At 42.7% G+C, this 23058-nt stretch overlaps 1 protein-coding gene across 1 annotated transcript in view; it reads left to right on the forward strand.

The window, feature by feature from the left end:
- The window catches only part of dntt (deoxynucleotidyltransferase, terminal), a 166359-nt gene that overhangs the window by 19125 nt on the left and 124176 nt on the right, over nucleotides 1-23058 (forward strand). Inside the window, exon 3 of the mRNA XM_064932166.1 lies at nucleotides 5118-5228. Within this exon, the coding sequence (XP_064788238.1) occupies nucleotides 5118-5228 (111 nt within the window). The remainder of the gene's footprint in view (nucleotides 1-5117; nucleotides 5229-23058) is intronic.

The following is a 23058-nucleotide window of genomic DNA, read 5'->3' on the forward strand; positions in this document are numbered from 1 at the left end:
ATCTCTGATCAGTCTTCTCCTTGTATGAGCTGAAAGTTTAGAGGGATGGCCAGATCTTGGTAGATTTGCAGTGGTCTGATACTCCTTCCATTTCAATATAATCGCTTGCACAGTACTCCTTGGGATGTTTAAAGCTTGGGAAATCTTTTTGTATCCAAATCCGGCTTTAAACTTCTTCACAACAGTATCTCGGACCTGCCTGGTGTGTTCCTTGTTCTTCATGATGCTCTCTGCGCTTTTAACGGACCTCTGAGACTATCACAGTGCAGGTGCATTTATACGGAGACTTGATTACACACAGGTGGATTGTATTTATCATCATTAGTCATTTAGGTCAACATTGGATCATTCAGAGATCCTCACTGAACTTCTGGAGAGAGTTTGCTGCACTGAAAGTAAAGGGGCTGAATTATTTTGCACGCCCAATTTTTCAGTTTTTGATTTGTTAAAAAAGTTTGAAATATGCAATAAATGTCGTTCCACTTCATGATTGTGTCCCACTTGTTGTTGATTCTTCACAAAAAAATACAGTTTTATATCTTTATGTTTGAAGCCTGAAATGTGGCAAAAGGTCGCAAAGTTCAAGGGGGCCGAATACTTTCGCAAGGCACTGTACTGTGGAGGGGACAGGGACAACAGTATTTTCCTGGCCTGAAAGTCTCCTCCCCACAGAATCCCACCTCAACACCCCCAAGCCCACTCTCTCAGGCATCCTCTGCTACAGGGATGGGAGGCAGGTGTGCACAGTAAGTGCCTCTCTACCTACTGTACCCTACTATCTACACTGTTAACCTATTCATTATCTGAGTAGAAAACCTCAAATCTTGCCATGGCTTCATGTTTTCCAGCCTGCTACCTCTAACTGGCGTGATGTACCAGCGCAGGCGAGGCCCAGTCTCTCTCTGAGATATCCAGTTGTAAAAGCACTGGGAAGGCCGGTGCAGACACATACAGTAACTCAGATCTGGCACTATTACAACCAGCTCCTCACCTGCTTCTACAACCAGCTTCCCACCTCCTCAAGGAAATGAGGCGCATCACCAAGTTTTACAAGAGTCTCGTATGAGTCATCCAGCAGTGGAAGAGAACAGCTTGGGTTGAGTGTGCGGATGAGGATGAGGTAGTGGAATCTCTACAGGGCAGGCAGCGGGTGAGCTCGGATGACCAGGAGGTGATGGAACTGGTTAAGGCCATGGGCCTCCTGTCTTTTTCAGACTAGTCACCAAGCTCACAATGATTGAGGCTAGCAAATTGGTAGGCCAGGTACGTTCGATAAGTGTAAGTTGGACACACACACACACACACACACACACACACATGCACACGCACTCGCACACACGCACACGCACACACAGAGTTAAATATGAATAGTATTATTATATTATCAGTAAATTAATTAGAGTTTAACTATACCTACTGTGATGTACATTTTGTTTTGTGTGTGTGTGTGTGTGTGTGTGTGTGTGTGTGTGTGTGTGTGTGTGTGTGTGTGTGTGTGTGTGTGTGTGTGTGTGTGTGTGGAGAGTGCAATGGCCATGGACCGAGCAGTATATGGTGCTGTAAACTGTAAAGGGAGGTTTTATTAATGAACATAATAAGGGGAACTAATCAGTTATGATTTTAAATATGCAACAGAACAAAAATGTTCATTTATGGTAGACTGCAGATATAGAGATGAATGGCCTGTAAAGTCCATGAAAGAATGATGGGCACTAGAATCATAGATATGACAAGGACAGGCGAACAATACAATGTGACCTTGAACATACCGAGTCCATTTTCTCAACGACATTTGCAATACTAATTACAATATTGCAAGACTTGACAAGTCAGTATGTCAAATCTATTGTTGATGCTCAGCAAATGAGTAATACAAGATAAATCCTTTATCCAAAGTTCAGTGCTATATCAATATTAAATGCTAACATCTGTCAAATGGGAGCTTTATTGTGTGTGTGTGTGTGTGTGTGTGTGTGTGTGTGTGTATGTGTGTGTGTGCATTTGTGTGTGTGTGTGTCTGTCAAATATACCTACCAGAGAGGAATTGTAGACGAGAACACATTTACCTTTCTATAGCCTACGCTCACATTATCACATTTCAGTTTGCTTGACAGCAGCAGAAGGATCCCCCATAATGCTTTCGCGTGCCAAATAGACCCATCAGCTCGGCGCTCGCCGCTAACCAACACACAGACAGATTTGTTTCTCCTGGATGGCACTGTGGGAGCCTCCGCAACATATGGGCCTAAAATAAAGAAATATGCTGCCTGGTTTAGATGGACAGTCTATCTCTCTACCCTCAGTGGGGAAAACAGAGACAGACGTTCTTCCCTTCTTCCCACCATCCCTGGGTTCAAATAACATTTGAAATCACTTTAAATACTCTAGCTGGGCTGGGCTTGACTCAGATTGCCTGGTGCAGTGCAACCAATATAAAAGTCCCAAAAGTGCAAACCCCGCCCATCTGGCAAAGGCTAAACCAAACGCTGAAAATATTTGAAATATTTCAGATAGTTTTTAAACCCAGGTCCACTTCCTACCAACCTCAGCACAACAGTGTTCAAAAGAATGGCTCTCTGACAGCGTCGTGCAGAGTTATGACAACAAGCGTGTGCCTGAGTTATACAACAACAGATATGAACATGTGTATTTCCCATTCCTGAGCACCCATTTGTGCTAGTCCATATGACATGCTAAAATGTGGCCCAACAATAGATGTATTTTGCCTGTGTCATTTAAGCAGCTGAGCTAATGATGCAATGTTGACATTTATCAGCCTTTCTCCTAAGGTAACCACAGGGCTCTTTTACTGCTTCTCCTGTGATGTATCCCTTTTCTATATACAACAAGGCAAAAGACTGTGGCATTTATGTGTGCCATAGTTCCAATAGATAGTTTTTTATGAGTTATAAATCTATTTAAGAACCTTGTGAAGAGACACAATATTCGCAGAGCTGGCTTCGCTAACACATTTGCCTCAGGCTCTTCCTTCCACTCTAAAAACGTTATGTGTTTTACAACCAGAAATATTCCACCTTGTACCCCAAATGCTGCTACTATGGAGAAAGACATGTTTTAAAAACGCATTGAAATGTAATATTTCCATTGGTTACTTACCGGCATGCATACAATGGGCTGCAGAGGCTGTTTTGCGTAAGTTGAATGGGATGTGGAATAGGTGGTAGGCTGGTGAGAACAAGGAGAGAGGAGGCAGTGTGCAAGAGATTGTGGGAATGATTGCTGGATTGGAGAGAGATGTGTCAGGCCTGGGAACACAGACATGTGTTGTCCCTGTGCGGTGGCTGTCATCAATCTTCTCTTAAGAAGGGCTAGTGCCCCCCGTAGAAGTGGCGGCCTCTGTGACCCCTAACCCTGATCGGTAGTCCATGAAGGAATTCATTAACCTGCCTGAACACACCTCTCCGTCTGTGTTTATACAATTAACCTGAACAGACAGTATAGACACACACACAGACCCGTCTGCTCGCCCGCACCCATGCAAGCAAGCAGTCAGGAACGCACGCACGTACTGGGCATGCACGCACGAACACACATGTGCATGCGAGCGTGCCTGGTGCGTGCATGCGTATGTGCTTGTGTTCCTGCCCGCTTGCTTTTATGGGTGCGGGCGAGCAGGCGGGCCTGTGCATGCTTGTGTGTGTGTCTACAGATACAGACAGGGGCTGTCTGTTCAGGTTAATTGTATTCACACAGACGGAGAGGTGTGTTCATTCCACACACACACACACACAGTTAGTCTGAGGAGCGGGCATCTGGGGTCCAGCATCACTCACCTCTCCCACTAGCAGCAGATGTGGAAGGGTCTGTGAAAGGGTCGAGACCGTGGAGCATAGGTGTCCAACTTTATAAATTCAGCAGACTTTTAAATGTGGACATTTAATCAATAGATCCTCTCTGAGTTTAGCAGGAAGTGAGCCTTGGGGAGAGAAGGGCAGAAGGGAGCGTACAACATGGAAGTCTGTTAGAGCTGGATACATTATAGGCCTGTATGATAACTAAACCCAATTGTATGATGCCTACCTCCAACTCCCTGTGCATACGTTTTTTTAAGTATGTTCTATTCTGATCTGTGTAAGAGAGGAAAAGGTACGTTTCACTTTCGATTGGCAGAAAATCTGGTGCCATGAAATATGAAATATATTCAGAGCTATTCAACACTTTTTAAGAACATTAGAGACTTCTGGTAAGGGAAGAACTGATGAACATTTCGAGAGCTTGGGACCTAAAGGTTCCTGAGTTATTGACATAGCCTTGTTCTGTTCAATGTTCTCTACCTACAGTATATAGTACTCTAAATACTCCAATTTAATTTAGTTGAGTTCAAGAGTACAATATAAAAATTGCTGACACCATTCAAGCCAATAAGGGTTTGGAACTTTAAAGCCAATTATCTGAGAATGATCTTTTTGCAGATAGAACCTTATAGTCCCAAGCTTTAGAATTTTTTTTTGATTGATTTAACCTTCCCAATGTGGGAGACCTGGAGAGATGCCAAGCACTTTTTCATTGTCTTCGTCTTAACACCCCTGTTCTTTCTTTAAAAGTCTCTGTCAACATGGCATGGTGACAAGACCTCCCTACAATTCTCATCTGTGTCACAGTATACCCAAACTGCCTGAAAATACCATGGGTAATTTTCACAGACACAATGTTCCTTTGTAGATGTCTAATTGTCTACGAGAACATTAACATTTCATCTGTAATCCTTTTGAAATATTACAATTGAGCAATTTCTTCGGTCGGACTGAAAATGCAATTTACAAATGGCAAATTGGATTATGGGTTTGCAGAATTCTTGATGTGTTACAGGTTAGCTGGAGTAATTGATTTGGATACCACCAGACTGTGTGATGAGTGTCATTAGACTGTTGCCCTGGTGATGTGGGGACTGGTGTATTCTCAACCTCTTTTATTGCTGTTCTGCTTTCAGAACCCAGAACATTCTCACATAACTTTTGAAACCCACTTTTGTCACATTTTCTATGATCCAGAATCTCTTCAACTGTGATTTTTCATTTGATTGCTGGTGAACATGACTCCCACGGATACTTTTCACAATGAATTCAAATCTACTGTAATTTTGTTTTTGTATACAGGATACTTCATCCACAGTGACAGAATGTTCTCCACCCACTGCTGCTGCCAATGTCTCTCAATACGCATGTCTGAGACGGACAACCACGGAAAATCACAACAAGATATTCACGGTAAGGAAAAAACAACATATACAATCAGCTATTCCACCTTTATTGCTCGTACAAGGCATATATCCTAGTAAATACTACAGTATCTTATTTGCATATACCCTGCCCATTCCCCTCCCCATATCGCAATTTATGCCACCATTAAGGGAGAAACCTACATGCCAAGTATATACCATATAGTATTGTGTTCCCTACAGGTTATAGAAATGAGCAGAAGCTCTGAACATTTAGCTCAGTTTATGAAAGGAGAAAGCCTGAACAATTTATTCGGCCCCCAGTCCTTCCTGCCTGCCTGCCTGCCTGCCTGCCTGCCTGCCTGCCTGCCTGCCTGCCTCTGCCTGCCTGTCTGCCTGTCTGTCTGTCTGTCTGTCTGTCTGTCTGTCTGTCTGTCTGTCTGTCTGTCTGTCTGTCTGTTTGTTTGTTTGTTTGTCTTTGTTTGTTTGTTTGTTATGGAAAGTTTTCTTTGTTAGTATTTTTCCAGTAGGTTTCTTTCTTGAAGGTGAAAGCTTCCACTTCTATTTCAAAGGTAATAAAACAGGAACGCTATACTAAATGCTACAGTATTGTCTGCAAAAATACTACTTTATAGTACAGTCTGCAAAAACACAACATTAATTAGTACAGTATATACTATAGTTTTATTTTACTATATTATTTATACCAGTTAGCTATAAATACTACAGTATAATAGATTATACTACAGTAAATACTACAGTATCAGTATTAATTGTAGTGTTTTTGTACTTTAGTCCGCATTAACAGTGGTAGTCCACAAAAACACTACAGTGAATACTATAGTATTTAGTCTTTTTTTATGTGGGTCTGCCTTGCTTCACATACCAATGCACTGACTCTGGCCCCCATCAGATACATTAACCTACAAATAAGAAGCATCTGCAGGTATGTCATGATGAAGGCACAACAGCTGAGGTGCCCGCAAGGGCTGGAAAGGGCTGACCATTATGCTGGGCATGCCACACTGATATGGGCAGTGGATGTGTCGCTTCTCACCAACAATGATGGATCTTTCTCCATGCCATTGGGCAGCTAGTGGCCGACGCCAACACCAGGGGAAGGGGGATGGGGCGGAGGATGGGGGGGTGTTGATAGCACACGTTTTCAGACTGGCTGTGATAGAGGGTAATACTGCAGCTTGCCATTGCATTGTGTGCGGTAATGTTTAGCTGCACAACAACAATGCCGCTTCTCACAAACATTATTAAAAAAGAAGTTTCCCGATAAATCTCACGGACAGTATTTAATACTCGCTGCCAGTGTGTAATATAGTCTTTATGTGCACTGTGAGGGCTGTTTTGCTGACAGTCCAAGGTGATCAAAAGCACCTTTAAAGAATAGTCAGAGTTAGGGAATACATTTGAGAGATATTGCATGGAAGCATATTGTATCTGATTCTTCCGCTGATGCGATTCCAAACTTCCAGTTGGGGCTGTATGTGTGGGAGGTTGGTGGCTTGGTGATGATGAGTTCCTCCAAGCCTTATAAAGCAGAGCTTACTCGGAGCCTATGGAGACATCTGTTTCATAATGAGTTTCACTTCTCCCTGACTGACTACACATGCACACTCTCACACTTGCAGACATGCATGTAAGAACGCAGGCATATTCATGTGACACACACACACACACATATAGACACGCACGCGCGCGTCAACTGGGAGTGGTGCTCGGTTCCCCTTCTCCTGTTCCTTTCCACCGCATTAACTCTCTAATCACCTGGCTGATGATTCCCTCATTATTCTCCTTTAACATACATCACTCACCAGTGTTATTGGTGCTAATAAATGTCAGTTCAACCTGTGGCTGTGGAGGTGAGATACAGGTAATTAAACTAAATCCTAATATCCCGAGAGATGTTGAGCTTTTAGATGTCAATTCTGCTGTTATGGCTTTGATCATCAGTAAGGTTTAAGACCAGGGAGGTCTAGTGAAATATCAAAGATCATGAATGAACGACAAAACGTCATCACCTGAGAGGTTTCCATACAGGGAGCAACACAGCTAAAAATGTGGAGATAATATTCTGGTTAATTTGCTGTAAATTCAATGTATACAGTATGAAAAGCACATTATCCAAAGCAAACGTTCAACATATAAGAGAACTGGTGGGTAAGTGTGTGTTTGTGTACCTGTCATCAGGCCTGTGTAAATGCGTCAGACGTACTGTAGGGCAGCTATTCTCAACCGGTGGGTCACGACCCAAATTTAGGTCATGGGAGGTTTTGAATGGCCATGAATGTCTGAGTAAAAAAATAATAATAACTTAAATGACTAAAAGCAGGTAGAAAAACTGTGTAGAAATGATTATAAACCTATTTATTTTACATTTTTATAATAAACCTATTTTTTCTTCAATCACAGTTTTTTTTTCAATATAGAGTTATTAGCAGTGCTATTTAGCAGATGTGGTTGATTTTGTGGTCTCAAAACCAGTGTGCTTGACATTCTTCATCAAGAATATGGTAAAAATGTACATTGAAAAATATGGGACTGGTGTTTCCTTGGTATGTTTAATGACCAATATAGCATTAAAAATCATTTTCCAGATAGCATTTTGGCAACAACAAAAAAACACAATGCAAATATTGGATTGCGACTGAGACAACCTCAACCTGGTTCAATTTGGGTCCCAAGGCAAAACCAGTTGAGAACTACTGCTGTAGGAGATCCGTCAGGTTGAGGGGAAGTGTGAGAGGAAGCAGCACATGCTGCCATGGGAGGAGCTACAAGGTGTAGGAGGAGGAAGCACTAGGAACCAAGAGGTGTCAGGATCAGGAAAAGAGGATGAGTATGATCTTGCCAACAGCACCCCAGGCATCTGTCAATTAGCTGACAGAAGCCCCTCCCCAGGGGCACACATTATTTCTCTCTCTCTCTCTCTCTCTCCCTCCTCACTTTTTCAGTCTTTACTTCTCTCTCTCTCTCTCTCTCTCTCTCTCTCTCTCTCTCTAATCTCACTTTTTCAGTCTTTACTTCTCTCTCTCTCCCCTTGTGTCTTGCGTAGGTTCAATTCAAGGGGCTTTATTGGCATGCGAAACATATTTCACAAAAGTGAAATAAACAATAAAAAGTGAACAGAAATATTACACTCACAAAATTTCCAAAATACATTTAAAATGTCATATTACGTGCGATAAATAAATAAACATAAATATGGGATGTATTTACAATGGTGTTTGTTCTTCACTAGTTGCCCTTTTCTTGTGGCAACAGGTCACAAATTTTGCTGCCGTGATTGCACACTCTGGTATTTCACACAATAGATATGGGAATTTATCAAAATTGGACTTGTTTTTCGAAGTCTTTGTCGGTCTGTGTAATCTGAGGGAAACATGTGTCTCTAATATGGTCATACATTTGGCAAGAGGTCAGGAAGTGCAGCTCAGTTTCCACCTCATTTTGTTGGCAGTGTGCACATAGCCTGTCTTCTCTTAAGAGCCAGGTCTGCCTACAGCGACCTTTCTCAATGGCAAGGCTATGCTCACTGAGTCTGTACATAGTCAAAGCTTTCCTTCATTTTGGGTCAGTCATATTGGTCAGGTATTCTGCCACTGTGTACTCTCTGTTTAGGGCCAAATAGCATTCTAGTTTGCTCAGTTTTTTGTTAATTCTTCCCAATGTGTGAAGTAATTATCTTTTAGTTTTCTCATTATTTGGTTGGGTCTAATTGTGTTGCGGTCCTGGGGCTCTGTGGGGTCTGTTTCTGTTTGTGAACAGAGCCCCAGGACCAGCTTGCTTAGGATAATTCTTCATGCAGAGTCTCAATTTGGTGTTTGTCCCGTTTTGTGAATTCTTGGAAGGTGAGCGGACCCCAGACCTCATAGCCATAAGCCATGGGTTCTATAACTGATTCAAGTATTTTTTGCCAAACCCTAATTGGTATGTCAAATGTTATGTTCCTTTGATGGCACAGAAGGGCCTTCTTGCCTTGTCTCTCAGATCGTTCACAGCTTTGTGAAAGTTACCTGTGGTGCTGATGTTTAGGCCGATGTTTGTATGTTTTTTTGTGTGCTCTAGGACAGATAAATTCTAGATAGAATTTGTATTTGTGGACCTGGCAACTGGACCTTTTTTTGAACTACATTATTTTTTATCTAACTGAGATTTACTGTCCGGGCCCTGGTCTGACAGAATCTGTGCAGAAGATCTAGGTCCTGCTGTAGGCCTTCCTTGGTTGGGAACAGAAGCACCAAATCATCAGCAAACAGTACATATTTTACTTCAGATTCTAGTAGGGTGAGGCCGGGTGCTACAGACTGTTCTAGTGTCCTCGCCAATTTGTTGATATATATACTGCTCAAAAAATAAAGGGAACACTAAAATAACACATCCTAGATCTGAATGAATTGAATATTCTTATTAAATACTTTTTTCTTTACATAGTTGAATGTGCTGACAACAAAATCACACAAAAATTATCAATAGAAATCAAATTTATCAACCCTTAGAGGACTGGATTTGGAGTCACACTCAAACTTAAAGTGGAAAACCACACTACAGGCTGATCCAACTTTGATGTAATGTCCTTAAAACAAGTCAAAAGGAGGCTCAGTAGTGTGTGTGGCCTCCACGTGCCTGTATGACCTCCCTACATCACCTGGGCATGCTCCTGATGAGGTGGCGGATGGTCTCCTGAGGGATCTTCTCCCAGACCTGGACTAAAGCATCCGCCAACTCCTGGACAGTCTGTGGTGCAAGGTGGCGTTGGTGGATGGAGCGAGACATGATGTCCCAGATGTGCTCAATTGGATTCAGGTCTGGGCGGGCCAGTCCATAGCATCATGTGTGAAGAGCACAGGGCGCCAGTGGCGAATTTGCCAATCTTGGTGTTCTCTGGCAAATGCCAAACGTCCTGCACGGTGTTGGGCTGTAAGCACAACCCCCACCTGTGGACGTCGGGCCCTCATACCACCCTCAGGGAGTCTGTTTCTGACCGTTTGAGCAGACACATGCACATTTGTGGCCTGCTGGAGGTCATTTTGCAGGGCTCTGGCAGTGCTCCTCCTGCTCCTCCTTGCACAAAGGCGGAGGTAGCGGTCCTGCTGCTGGGTTGTTTCCCTCCTATGGCCTCCTCCACGTCTCCTGATGTACTGGCCTGTCTCCTGGTAGTGCCTCCATGCTCTGGACACTACGCTGACAGACACAGCAAACCTTCTTGCCACAGCTCGCATTGATGTGCCATCCTGGATGAGCTGCACTACCTGAGCCACTTGTGTGGGTTGCAGACTCCGTCTCATGCTACCACGAGAGAGAAAGCACCGCCAGCATTCAAAAGTGACCAAAACATCAGCCAGGAAGCATAGGAACTGAGAAGTGGTCTGTGGTTATCACCTGCAGAACCACTCCTTTATTGGGGGTGTCTTGCTAATTGCCTATAATTTCCACCTGTTGTCTATTCCATTTGCACAACAGCATGTGAAATTTATTGTCAATCAGTGTTGCTTCCTAAGTGCACAGTTTGATTTCACAGAAGTGTGATTGACTTGGAGTTACATTGTGTTGTTTAAGTGTTCCCTTTATTTTTTTGAGCAGTGTATATTGAAGAGGGTGGGGCTTAAAGCTTTTTGTTTGAGTACATGGATTTTATTACGTCGTATGTTTTTTTTCCCCAACACCACTTTCCATCAATTTGTATCGCAGACCCTCATGCCAAATTTAGTCAAAAGCTTATTTGAAGTCAAAAAAGCATGAAACAGCAGGGGTTCAAACTGTAGAACCCAGTTCCCAAATTTAAATATAAAATGCATTTATCAAACAAAAGTATGCTTAATTTTATCTCTGAGACCCACAGATTACTGAACGTAAGTACATTATTTACCAGAGGTGAATGTATCAAACCAGTTGCCATGATAAAATGTTTTTGTTGTTGTGCACTCTCCTCAAACAATAGCATGGTCTTTTTTCACTGTAATAGCTGTAAAATTGGACAGTGCAGTTAGATTAACACAAGCTTTTAAGCTTCCTGCACATATAAGACATGTCTATGTCCCGGAAAGTTGGCTGTTACTTACAACGTCATCATAGTCACATTAGTGCACGTTAGCAACAACCGTCCCAGAATAGGGACACCGATCCCGTATAGGTTAATGATAATGCTGAGGATTTTCCCAAGGTTTCTGCATATCCCACGGTAGTTATTGGGGTCAAATTTCTCTCACTGCCTATGTTGCTGTACTGTAATTTACTCTCTCTCACACACACATACATGCTTGTGCACACGCCCACACACAGAATCTCCTCTCCTGTTCATTCAGGTCTAGCCTACCCCTCATCTCCATCATTCAGTCACTCTTCCCCAGTCATAATTCTACTCCCAGCCTGCCACACACTGATCCAAATATTGACATGTGTGTCCCGGGTTGATTGACATGCTACATTAACGACTTTCAAACTGATGGCAACACAGACATCGCTACACACACACACACACACACCCACACCCCCCCCCACACACACACACACTGGCCTCTGTTACTAATGAGAGGAGAGGAATCGAGGTAGAAAGAGGAAGAGATAAAGGGCTAAAGGTCTTTGATTTTGTTTCCTTTCATCATACGGCCTCTGGTGATTGTCCAGCATGTCGATAGCAGCATGAAGGCAGTCAGTGTGCTTGACTGATCTTCAACTGCATCACCCTGTGTAGGTGCAACTTACCCAAACATAGCAGGTACCAAACAGCAGTCTGACTGAATACAACCAGTCCTCACTATGGGCTCTTTCTATCTTGGCCTCGACAGACTCTTGGCCTCTCAGACACATTGGAAACAGTGCTGGGTGGTAAACTGGGATGCTACATCAACTCTGCATGAACTAACTCTCCCTCCAGCCTTTACTTTTCATTAATTAGACCAAAGCAAATTTGCCTGTCCTCCCCAGCGTTGGCTCTGTGCTGGAGGTAGGAAACCTGACAGCTGACAGACTGGCCTCCAAGGGAGATGAGAGGGCCAGGGTGTGTTGGTGCTGCTCATCTGTTCAGGTTGGTTCAGGAGCAGGCCGGGCGCTTTAGGAGCCCGCTGACTGCAGCACAGTCTCTGTACGACTCTGCTGGTAGCGACTCAGCACAGAGCCATCTGTCTCCTCGAGCTCTAGGTGAGACTAAGGTGAGACGTCAGTGAAATGTCAATTAGATGTAGCTGACAAAAGGACCTACTGTAAGCTGTTAGTATGAGTTGGTGAGTATGCTGCTCTGAAGTCTTATGTTGCTGTACAGTGCTTCTAGTGGACAAACAGAGCAAATATTTAGCATGAGCCGGTGGGAAAACCACTCTGTAGGTCTACATTCCTTTTTAAGTGATTCTACTAGAATCATTGCGCACACCTGGCCCCTATTCCCACTGATCGTATTTTTATTTTTGTGCTCCTTGTTCACCATGGTCTTGTTGATTATTGTTACAATGTCTGTTGGTGCATGTGAGTACCTGTGCTGGGTGTTTTGGGCTTTCGTCCCCTTGTGGATTGCACAGATGATTATGGGTCTCATCCCATGTGTTAATCATTGTGCGTGTGTGTTATTTATTCGAGGTGCTCCTCGCTCTTTTGTTTTGGGTATCTACCCTGTGTTTTGTTATGTGTTTGTTTGGTCTTCGCCCCCATGCCTTTACACGGCACACCGTATATTGGGATGAATAAAAAAAACTATTACGCATTCCTGCACCTGTCTCCTGATCCTTCATACCAACGTGACAAGGTGTAAAACTGTACAGTGAAATTTTTACCTTAAGAGCTCTTTGCGAACAATGCAGTGGTAATGATAGTATAGATAATAATAGAAAATAGAATAAAATATACAAATAAAAACGACACAAGAACTACGATGTGAGTTAAAAGAAACAGTGAGAAGTATTCAGGTCAGTGCCAGTACATTATTCAATGTGCAGGGGTACTGGAGTGCTTGAGGTGGGTTTATACATTAAATGTGACTGGTAGTAGAATATACATGTAAACAGGAGTAATAGTGACCAGTAGTAGTATAAATAAATAGTGGTAATGGCAATCAATAATAATGGACAGCAACGTAATGGAGTAATACATCTCATCAATAATCATTTTAGCAGCCGCGTAGGTTGTGTCTGGGTGGGTGGAGACCTGTGGATGGGTATACTTAGTGTGGATAGTCTGTGGGAGAGGGAGACCAGTAGTTGTTTGCCATTTAACAGACTTAAGGCCAGGGAATAGAAGCTGTTTAGGAGTCTTTGTCTGAGCCTTCATGCACCGGTACCACCTGCAGGATGGGAGCATGGAGAACAGTGTATGTCTCGGGTGGCTGAAGTCTTAGGCAATTTTTCGGGCCTTTCATGCGCTACAGGAAACAGAGGGGGGTGCACACCCCGATCCACATCGATGGGGCCGCAATGGAGATGGCCAAGAGCTTCAAGTTCCTCTGTCCACATCACTTAGGACTTAACATGGTCCTCTCACACCAGAACTGTCGTGAAGAAGGCACGGCAATGCCCCTTCTCCTCTCAGGAGGCTGAAACTATTTGACATGGCCCCTCAGATTCTCAGGAACTTTTACAACTGCACCATTGAGAGCATTACTGGTTGTAACACCGTCTGGTATGGCAACTGCAAGGCACCCGACCACAAGACGCTACAGATAATGATGAATACGGCCCAATACATGACTGGGGCCAAGCGCCGTGCCATCCAGTACCTCTACACCAGGCGGTGTTATTGGAAGGTCCAAACAATTGTCAGCCACCCAAGCCATAGATTGCTCTCTCTGCTACCACATGGCAAGCTGTACCAGTGCACAAAGTCTGGAAACAACAGGACCCTGAACAGCTTCTACATCCAAGCCATAAGACTGCTAAACAAGACCGCTAGCTTATCAAATGGCTATCCGGTCGAACTACATTAACACTTTTTTTGCACTAAGACCAAGAAGGCAGAATCACTTTCCTTTAATGCATCCATAACGGAAAGAAAATGGCCTTTTATTAATGTGTACGCTCCGTTATTCTCTGAATATCACATTTTTTTTGTGTGAAATGTAACGACCTGGCTTTACGGATTTGACTGGTTTGTGACTCAATGACACCACCCCCTGTTAGAGGGGAATAAAGCATCCCAAGAGTTAACACACAGAAACATTGTTGACACAGAGGAGAAAATGAACATTGGGATGGAAATGGGGATGTACATAGGGATACTTCTCAAAGGTACAATGAATATTCACATACAGGCTACAAATCAAATACCCTTTTATGGTCCCATACACGTGTGTAGCAGATGGTATTGCAGGTGTAGCAAAATGCTTGTGTTCTTAACTTCAACAGTGCAGTAATATCTAACAATGCACAACAATACATACAAATCTAAAAGTAAAAGAAAAAATAGAAATATTTAGACGAGCAATGTCGGTGTCCGGAGTATAAATATGTGGTGTGATATACAGACATAATGGACAGTATGTGGATAGAATACAGCACATAGTATACCTGAAGAATACATGGGTAGAATAGCATATGTACAGAATATTGACTAGAGTACAGTATACATGTGCAATAGGTAAAACAGTATGCAAACATTATCCAAGTGACCAGTGTTCCATCTCTATGTAGATAGGGCAGCAGCCTCTAAGGTGCGGGGATAAGACACATTTCTTCAGCCTCATGAGGTCGACGAGGCGCTGTTGTGCCTTCTTCACCACACTCTGTGTGTGTGGAGCATTTCAGATCGATGTGTACGCCAAAGAACTTGAAACTTTTCACCTTCTCCCCTGCGGCCTCGCCGACGGCGATGTGGATGGTGGTGTGCTCTCTCTGCTGTCTCTTGAAGTCCACGGTCAACTCCTTTGTTTTGTTGACGTTGAGGGAGAGGTTATTTTCTTGGCACCACTCTGCCAGGGCCCTCACCCCCTCCTCGTAGGCTGTATGTTGGTCAAATCTCTTTGGTGTTGGCAGAACAGAGTAGTGAATGGACATGAATAAGCTATACCCATGTCATGTAATGGCATAGAACTATAATGGCAACATATGATAATACACTGCAGCAATAAACACTAGGCTATTGTAGAGCAATACTCGTGTGGAGTGCATGGGGAGAGTCTGATTGACTGAAACCACGAGCTGTGGGTGATCGATATCTCTCACATGAGGGGTGCTAGACTGCGAGATATAAACAACAACAAACACACTGGAAATGAGTCCCACAGCGCCCTCGGAAGGGGGATTCTGTAACAGATATAATTAACTGAATTCCATCTGGTTATTGGGACAGACATGAATGCCATTTTGGACATGCGAGACAAATCTAATAAGAACAACTACAATCCACATATTTGATTACAACCTCATTGATGCCTTGCGAGTCAATAATCCTAAAGCAAAAGAGTACACTTTCTACTCAAACAGACATAAAACATTCTCACAAATGGATTTCACACTATTATCTACACCTCTCTTTTCTTTAATCAAATCAATTAAAATGTTATATGTTACATGCGCCAAATACAACACATTGAGAGAGAGGTTGTTGTTCTGGCACCGCACTGCCAGATCTCTGACCTCCTCCCTATCGGCTGTCTCATCACAGTCGGTGATCAGGCCTACCACTGTTGTGCCGTCAGCAAACTTAATGATGGTGTTGGAGTCGTGCTTGGCTACCCAGTCATGGGTGAACAGGGAGTACAGGAAGGGACTAAGCATGCACCCCTGAGGGGCCACAATGTTGAGGATCAGCATGGCAGATGTGTTGTTGCCTACACTTACCACTTGGGGGCGGCCCGTCAGGATGTTCAGTATCCAGTTGCAGAGGGAGGTGTTTAGTTCCAGGGTCCTTAGCTTAGCGATGATCTTTGTGGGCGTTATGGTGTTGAACGCTGAGATGTTGTCAATGAACAGCATTTTCACATAGGTATTCCCTTTGTTCAGGTGTGAAAAGGCAGTGTGGAGTGCAATAGAAATTGTATCATCTGTGGTTCTGTTGGGGCGGTGTGCAAATTGGAGTGGGCATAGGGTTTTTGGCATGATAGTGTTGATGTGAGCCATGACCAGCCTTTCAAAGCACTTCATGGCTACCGACGTGAGTGCTACGGGGTGGTAATCATTTAGGCAGGTTACCTTCGCTTTCTTGGGCACAGCAACTATGGTGGTCTGTTTGAAACATGTTGGTATTACAGACTCGGTCAGGGAGAGGTTGAAAATGTCAGTAAAGACACTTGCCAGTTGGTCCGCACATGCCTTGAGTACTTGTCCTGGTAATCCGTCTTGCCCTGCGGCTTTGTGAATGTTGACCTTTTCAAAGGTCTTGCTCACATCAGCTATGAAGATCGTGATCACACAGTTGTCTGGAACATCTGGTTCAATCTTAGTCCTGTACTGATGCTTTGCCTGTTTGATGGTTTGTCTGAGGGCATAGCGGGATTTCTTATAAGCGTCTGGATTAGTGTCCCACTCCTTGAAAGCGGCAGCTCTGGCCTTTAGCTTGGTGAAGATGTTACCTGTAATCCATGGCTTCTGGTTGGGAAATGTACGTTACAGTCACTGTGAGGACGATGTCGTCGATGCACTTATTGATGAAGCCGGTGACTGAGGTAGTATACTCCTCAATGTCATTGGATGAATCCCGGAACCTATTCCAGTCTGTGCTAGCAAAACAGTCCTGTAGTGTAGCATCCGTGTCATCTGACCACTTCCATATTGAGCGAGTTACTGGTACCTCCTGCTTTAGTTTTTGCTTGTAAGCAGGAATCAGTAGGATAGAATTATGGTCAGATTTGCCAAATGGAGGGCAAGGGAGAGCTTTGTATGCATCGCTGTGTGTGGAGTAAAGGTGGTCTAGAGTTTTTTTCCTCTGGTTGCACATGTGACATGCTGATAGAAATTAGGAAATGAACCAGCCAGCTCTATATTATCTGTGTCATCATTCATGCAAGTCTCTGTGAATCATAAGATATTACAGTTTTTAATGTTCCGTTGGTAGGATAGTCTTAATCGTAGATCTTCCAGATTTTTTTCCAATGATTGCACATTGGCCAATAATACTGAGGGTAGTTTTGGTTTACCTATTCGTCTGCAAATTCTTACAAGGCACCCCACCCTCATCCCCCTTTTTCTCCATATTTTCTTCACTCTGATGAAGGGGATTTGGGCCTTGTCCCGTCAAAGCAGTATATCCTTCGCGTCAGACTCATTAAAGAAAATATGTTTGTCTAGTTCGAGGTGAGTAATCACTGTACTGATGTCCAGAATCTCTTTTCGGTCATAAGAGAAGGTAGCAGCAACATTTTGTACAAAGTTAGTTACAAACAATGCAAAAAAAATAGTATTGTTGGTTGGGAGACTATAAACGGCAGCCCTCTCTTCTGGCACCATTATAGCCGGAGAAAATAAAAATGTGATACCTGGCAACCACAACTACTACTGCAGACGGCAATGTGCTAAAAGAGCCACAAGATGCAATGTCAACTATGCAGTTAACAACATTTAAAAGAGTGTTCTCTACAAACACTCTTTTCAGACCAGGTAGTTATTATTCTTTCCAAAGTCAAGACATAACTTAATTTATTGATAAGACAGAGAGCAGAATTTGCCATACATCGAGGTAGACTCAACCGTTACTTCCATGGTAATCTTCCTTATCATTTACTAGCCAACAAGGTACGCGATAATCTGAAACAGGGGAATTACTATCAGAACCCAAATGAATCAATCCAAGATTCTCCCTCTTCTATAAAGAACTGTACACCTCTGATTGTAAATCCACACCAAGCTAAGTCCTTTCTCAACAGAGGAAGTCCAAATCTCTCTTAACTTCTTGAAACTCCCCATCCCGGATCCGGGTTTGTGACTAAAGCCTCAGGCTCATTAGCATAACGCAACGTTAACGATTTCTGAAAATCGCAAATAAAATGAAAATAATGCGTCTGCTCTCAAGCTTAGCCTTTTCTTAACAACACTGTCATCTCAGATTTTCAAAATATGCTTTTGAACCATAGAAATTGACTAATTTGTGTAAGAGTATGCAAAGCTAGCATAGCATTTTGAGTAGCATTTAGCACGCAACATTTTCACAAAAACCAGATAACCAAATAAATAAAATCATTTACCTTTGAAGAGCTTCTGATGTTTTCAATGAGGAGACTCTCAGTTACATACCAAATGCGCAGTTTTTCCTGAAAGCGTCTGTGTGTAGGAGAAATCGTTCCGTTTTCTACATTGCGTCTGGCTACCTAAAGAACCGGAAATTCAGTCACCTACAACGTAAAACTTTTTCCGGATTAACTACATAATATCGACCGAAACATGGCAAACGTTGTTTGGAATCAATCCTCAAGGTGTTTTTTCACATATCTCTTCATTGATATGCAGTTCGTGGAAGCTTGCTTTCCTCTCTGTATCCCATGGAAAAATACTGGCAGGTGACTTTTGCGCACCAATTTCGGCGCAGGACACCGGGCGGACACCTGGTAAATGTGGTCTCTTATGGTCAATCTTCCAATGATCTGCCTACAGATACGTCACAATGCTGCAGACACCTTGGGGAAACGACAGAAAGGGCAGGCTCATTCCTCTCGCATTCACAGCCATATAAGGAGACAATGGAAAACAGAGCCTCAAAAATCCTGCTCATTTCCTGGATGCCGTCTCATCTTGGTTTTGCCTGAAGCTCACGTTCTAGGGCACGCACAGAAAATATCTTGGTAGTTCTGGACATGCCAGAGTGTTTTCTTTCGAATGCTATCAATTATATGCATAGTCGAGCATCTTTTTGTGACAAAATATCTTGTTTAAAACGGGAACGTTTTTCATCCAAAAATGAAATAGCGCCCCCATAGATGTAAGAGGTTAATGAACTCAAAAGGGCATTGGATATCATGAATCCGCAGAGTACGCAGAGTACGACCCTGCCTCACACAGGAAGCGGCGCAGGTCCTAATCCAGGCACTTGTCATCTCCCGTCTGGATTACTGCAACTCGCTGTTGGCTGGGCTCCCTGCCTGTGCCATTAAACCCCTACAACTCATCCAGAACGCCGCAGCCCGTCTGGTGTTCAACCTTCCCAAGTTCTCTCACGTCACCCCGCTCCTCCGCTCTCTCCACTGGCTTCCAGTTGAAGCTCGCATCCGCTACAAGACCATGGTGCTTGCCTACGGAGCTGTGAGGGGAACGGCACCGCAGTACCTCCAGGCTCTGATCAGGCCCTACACCCAAGCAAGGGCACTGCGTTCATCCACCTCTGGCCTGCTCGCCTCCCTACCATTGAGGAAGTACAGTTCCCGCTCAGCCCAGTCAAAACTGTTCGCTGCTCTGGCCCCCCAATGGTGGAACAAACTCCCTCACGACGCCAGGACAGCGGAGTCAATCACCACCTTCCGGAGACACCTGAAACCCCACCTCTTCAAGGAATACCTAGGATAAGATAAGTAATCCTTCTCACCACCCCCCCCCCTTAATGATTTAGATGCACTATTGTAAAGTGGCTGTTCCACTGGATGTCAGAAGGTGAATTCACCAATTTGTAAGTCGCTCTGGATAAGAGCGTCTGCTAAATGACTTAAATGTAAAATGTAAAATGAATAAATGGAAATAACCTGGATGGGATGGTATTTTTCCTGAGGTCTATTTAAAGTTTTGGAATCAATTAGGTCCACTATTAGTCGAAATGATTAACACAGCTGTTCACAAAGGTTCCTCTGAGAGAGATGTGAATATATGACTAATTTAGCTTTTATTTAGAAATTATAAGGATGCCACCCAGTGTTCTCAATATCACCCCCTATCTTTGGTAAACACAAATATTAAACTGTTTTCCAAAAAGTTATTGTCCCATCTTGAGACCAAAATTGGTCCACATGGACCAAAGCAGGCTTGTTAAAAAACTTTCTCCTCAGATAACCTCCGTAGACTATTACATATCTTCAATTCTTCATCAGAAACAACAGCTCCTTGTGCTGTACTATCTCTCGATGCAGAAAAAGCTTTTGATAGACTAGAATGGTCATATCTATGGTCTGTCTTGGAACATATGGGAATTGGCTCCAATTTCATTAACTTTTTACTGCAGTGGGCTAAATCAGGGTCACACAGAGTGGTTCCTGGAAGTCTTAAACAAATCTACTTTGAAACAAAGTATACACCTCACACACATGGTTATGGGCTTAAAAAGAAGATACCTATACCATGTCAGATATAGAGTTGAAATGTATTCAATTTTGAGGTAGTATCCCAATATTACACTTTATATACATCACAGAAGACTGAAATCTAACACAACTGTTTGACATAGAAACACCGGATTTTCATCGTAAAAATAAATCATGTATTTATTATTATGAAATTATGAAATATATTAATAGCATTCCACCCATGAGGCCAAAGCGGGCACTTATGGTCATTGAATGTAGGAAAAGGCTGACAATATCTGCTCTGATACCTTCAGAATCACTAGCAGCAGCAGACAAGGGGATCCAATTTCACCTTTGCTATTGTTATTATCCACGGAACCCCTGACCAAGGCAAGTCATCAATTGAAGGAACTCCAAAGTCACTAAAATCTCTTTAACTTGTTACGTCTAGACGTTCCACTAGCGGAACCCCTCGACAACATCCGGTGAAACGGCAGAGCGCCAAATTCAAATTACTAAAAATATTATACTTTCATGAAATCACACATGCAATACACCAAATTAAAGCTACACTTGTTGTATATCCAGCCAACGTGTCAGATTTCAAAAAGGCGTTACTGCGAAAGCAAACCATGTGATTATCTGAGGATAGCACCCCACCAAACAAACACATGACATTCATATTTCAACCCGCATTCATATTTCAAAACGCAGAAATAACGATATAATTCATGCCTTACCTTTGAAGATCTTCTTTTGTTGGCAATCCAATATGTCCCATAAATATCACAAATGGTCCTTTTGTTCGATTAATTCCGTCGTTATATCTCCAAAATGTCAATTTATTTGGCGCGTTTGATTCAGAAAAACACTGGTTCCAACTCGCGCAACATGACTACAAAATATCTAATAAGTTACCTGTAAACTTGTTCCAAACATTTCAAACAACTTTCCTAATACAACTTTAGGTATTTGTTAACGTAAATAATCAATACAATTTAAGACAGGATAAACTGTGTTCAATACAGGACGAAAACAACAAACAGTACACTTCACTCTACCCTCGTTCTGAACTGCACTACTTCTTCATTTCTCAAAGGAAAAACGTCAACCAATTTCTAAAGACTGACATCCAGTGGAAGCGATTGGAACTGCAAGCAAGTGCCACAGAAATCTAGATCCCCATAGAAAACTCATTGAAAAGAGAGTGACCCCAATTTATTTTTGAAGATACAAAATATTTTTTATTGTGAAACAAACAAAAAACAAGACAAAAAATGGAAAACTTCAGCGTACATAACTATTCACCTCCACAAACTCTATACTTTGTAGAGCCACCTTTTGCAGCAATTACATCTGCAAGTCTCTTGTGGTATGTCTCTATAAGCTTGGCACATCTAGCCACTGGAATTTTTGCCCATTCTTCAAGGCAAAACTGCTTCAGCTCCTTCAAGTTGGATGGGTTCCTCTGGTGTACAGCAATCTTTAAGTCATAACACAGATTCTCAATTGGATTGAGATCTGGGCTTCGACCAGGCCATTCCAAAACATTCCAATGTTTCCCCTTAAACCACTCGAGTGTTGCTTTAGCAGTATGCTTAAAGTTATTACCCTGCTGGAAGGTGAACCTCTGTCCCAGTCTCAAATCTCTGGAAGACAGAAACAGGTTTCTCTCAAGAATTTCCCTGTATTTAGCGGCATCCACCATTCCTTCAATTCTGACCAGTTTCCCAGTCCCTGTCAATGAAAAACATCCCCACAGCATGATGTTGCCACCACCATGCTTCACTGTGAGGATGGTGTTCTCGGAGAGATGAGAGGTGTTGGGTTTCCTTGATGGCCAAAAAGCTCAATTTTAGTCTCATCTGACCAGAGTACCTTCTTCCATATGTTTGGGGAGTCTCCCACATGCATTTTGGTGAACACCAAACGTGTTTGCTTATTTTTTTCTTTAAGCAATGGCTTTTTTCTGGCCACAATTCCTTAAAGCCCAGCTCTGTGGAGTGTACGGCTTAAAGTGGTCCAATGGACAGATACTCCCATCTCTACTGTTATCTTTGGTCTCTTTGTTGCCTCTCTGATTAATGCCCTCCTTGCCTGGTCCGCGAGTTTTGGTGGGCGGCCCTCTCTTGACAGGTTTGCTGTGGTGCCATATTCTTTCAATTTTTTAATAATGGATTTAAATTGTACTCCGTGTTTTATAACCCAACCCTGATCTGTACTTCTCCACAACTTTGTCCCTGACCAGTTTGGAGAGCTTCATGGTCTTCATGTTGTCGCTTGCTTGGTGGTGCCCCTTGCTTAGTGGTGTTGCAGACTCTGGGGCCTTTCAGAACAGGTGTATATATACTGAGATCATGTAACAGATTAGATAGATTGCTCACAGGTGTACTTTATTTAACTAATTATGTGACTTCTGAAGGTAATTGGTTGCACCAGATCTTATTTAGGGGCTTCATAGCAAAGGGGGTGAATACATATGCACACACCACTTTTTGTTTTTTTATTATTATTATTTTTAAATATATATATTTTTTCATTTCACTTCACCAATTTGGACTATTTTGTGTATGTCCTTTACATGAAATCCAAATAAAAATCCATTTAAATTACAGGTTGTAATGCAACAAAATAGGAAAAACACCAAGGGGGATGAATACTTTTGCAAAGCATTGTATTTATGCTGAATGTATTATTGGTAATACTCTGTTTGCATTTCTTACTGTTATTTGTCTTTTGAGTGGCA

The sequence above is a fragment of the Oncorhynchus masou genome, chromosome 23 (genome assembly GCF_036934945.1).
Source record: "Oncorhynchus masou masou isolate Uvic2021 chromosome 23, UVic_Omas_1.1, whole genome shotgun sequence".
Taxonomy (NCBI): domain Eukaryota; kingdom Metazoa; phylum Chordata; class Actinopteri; order Salmoniformes; family Salmonidae; genus Oncorhynchus; species Oncorhynchus masou.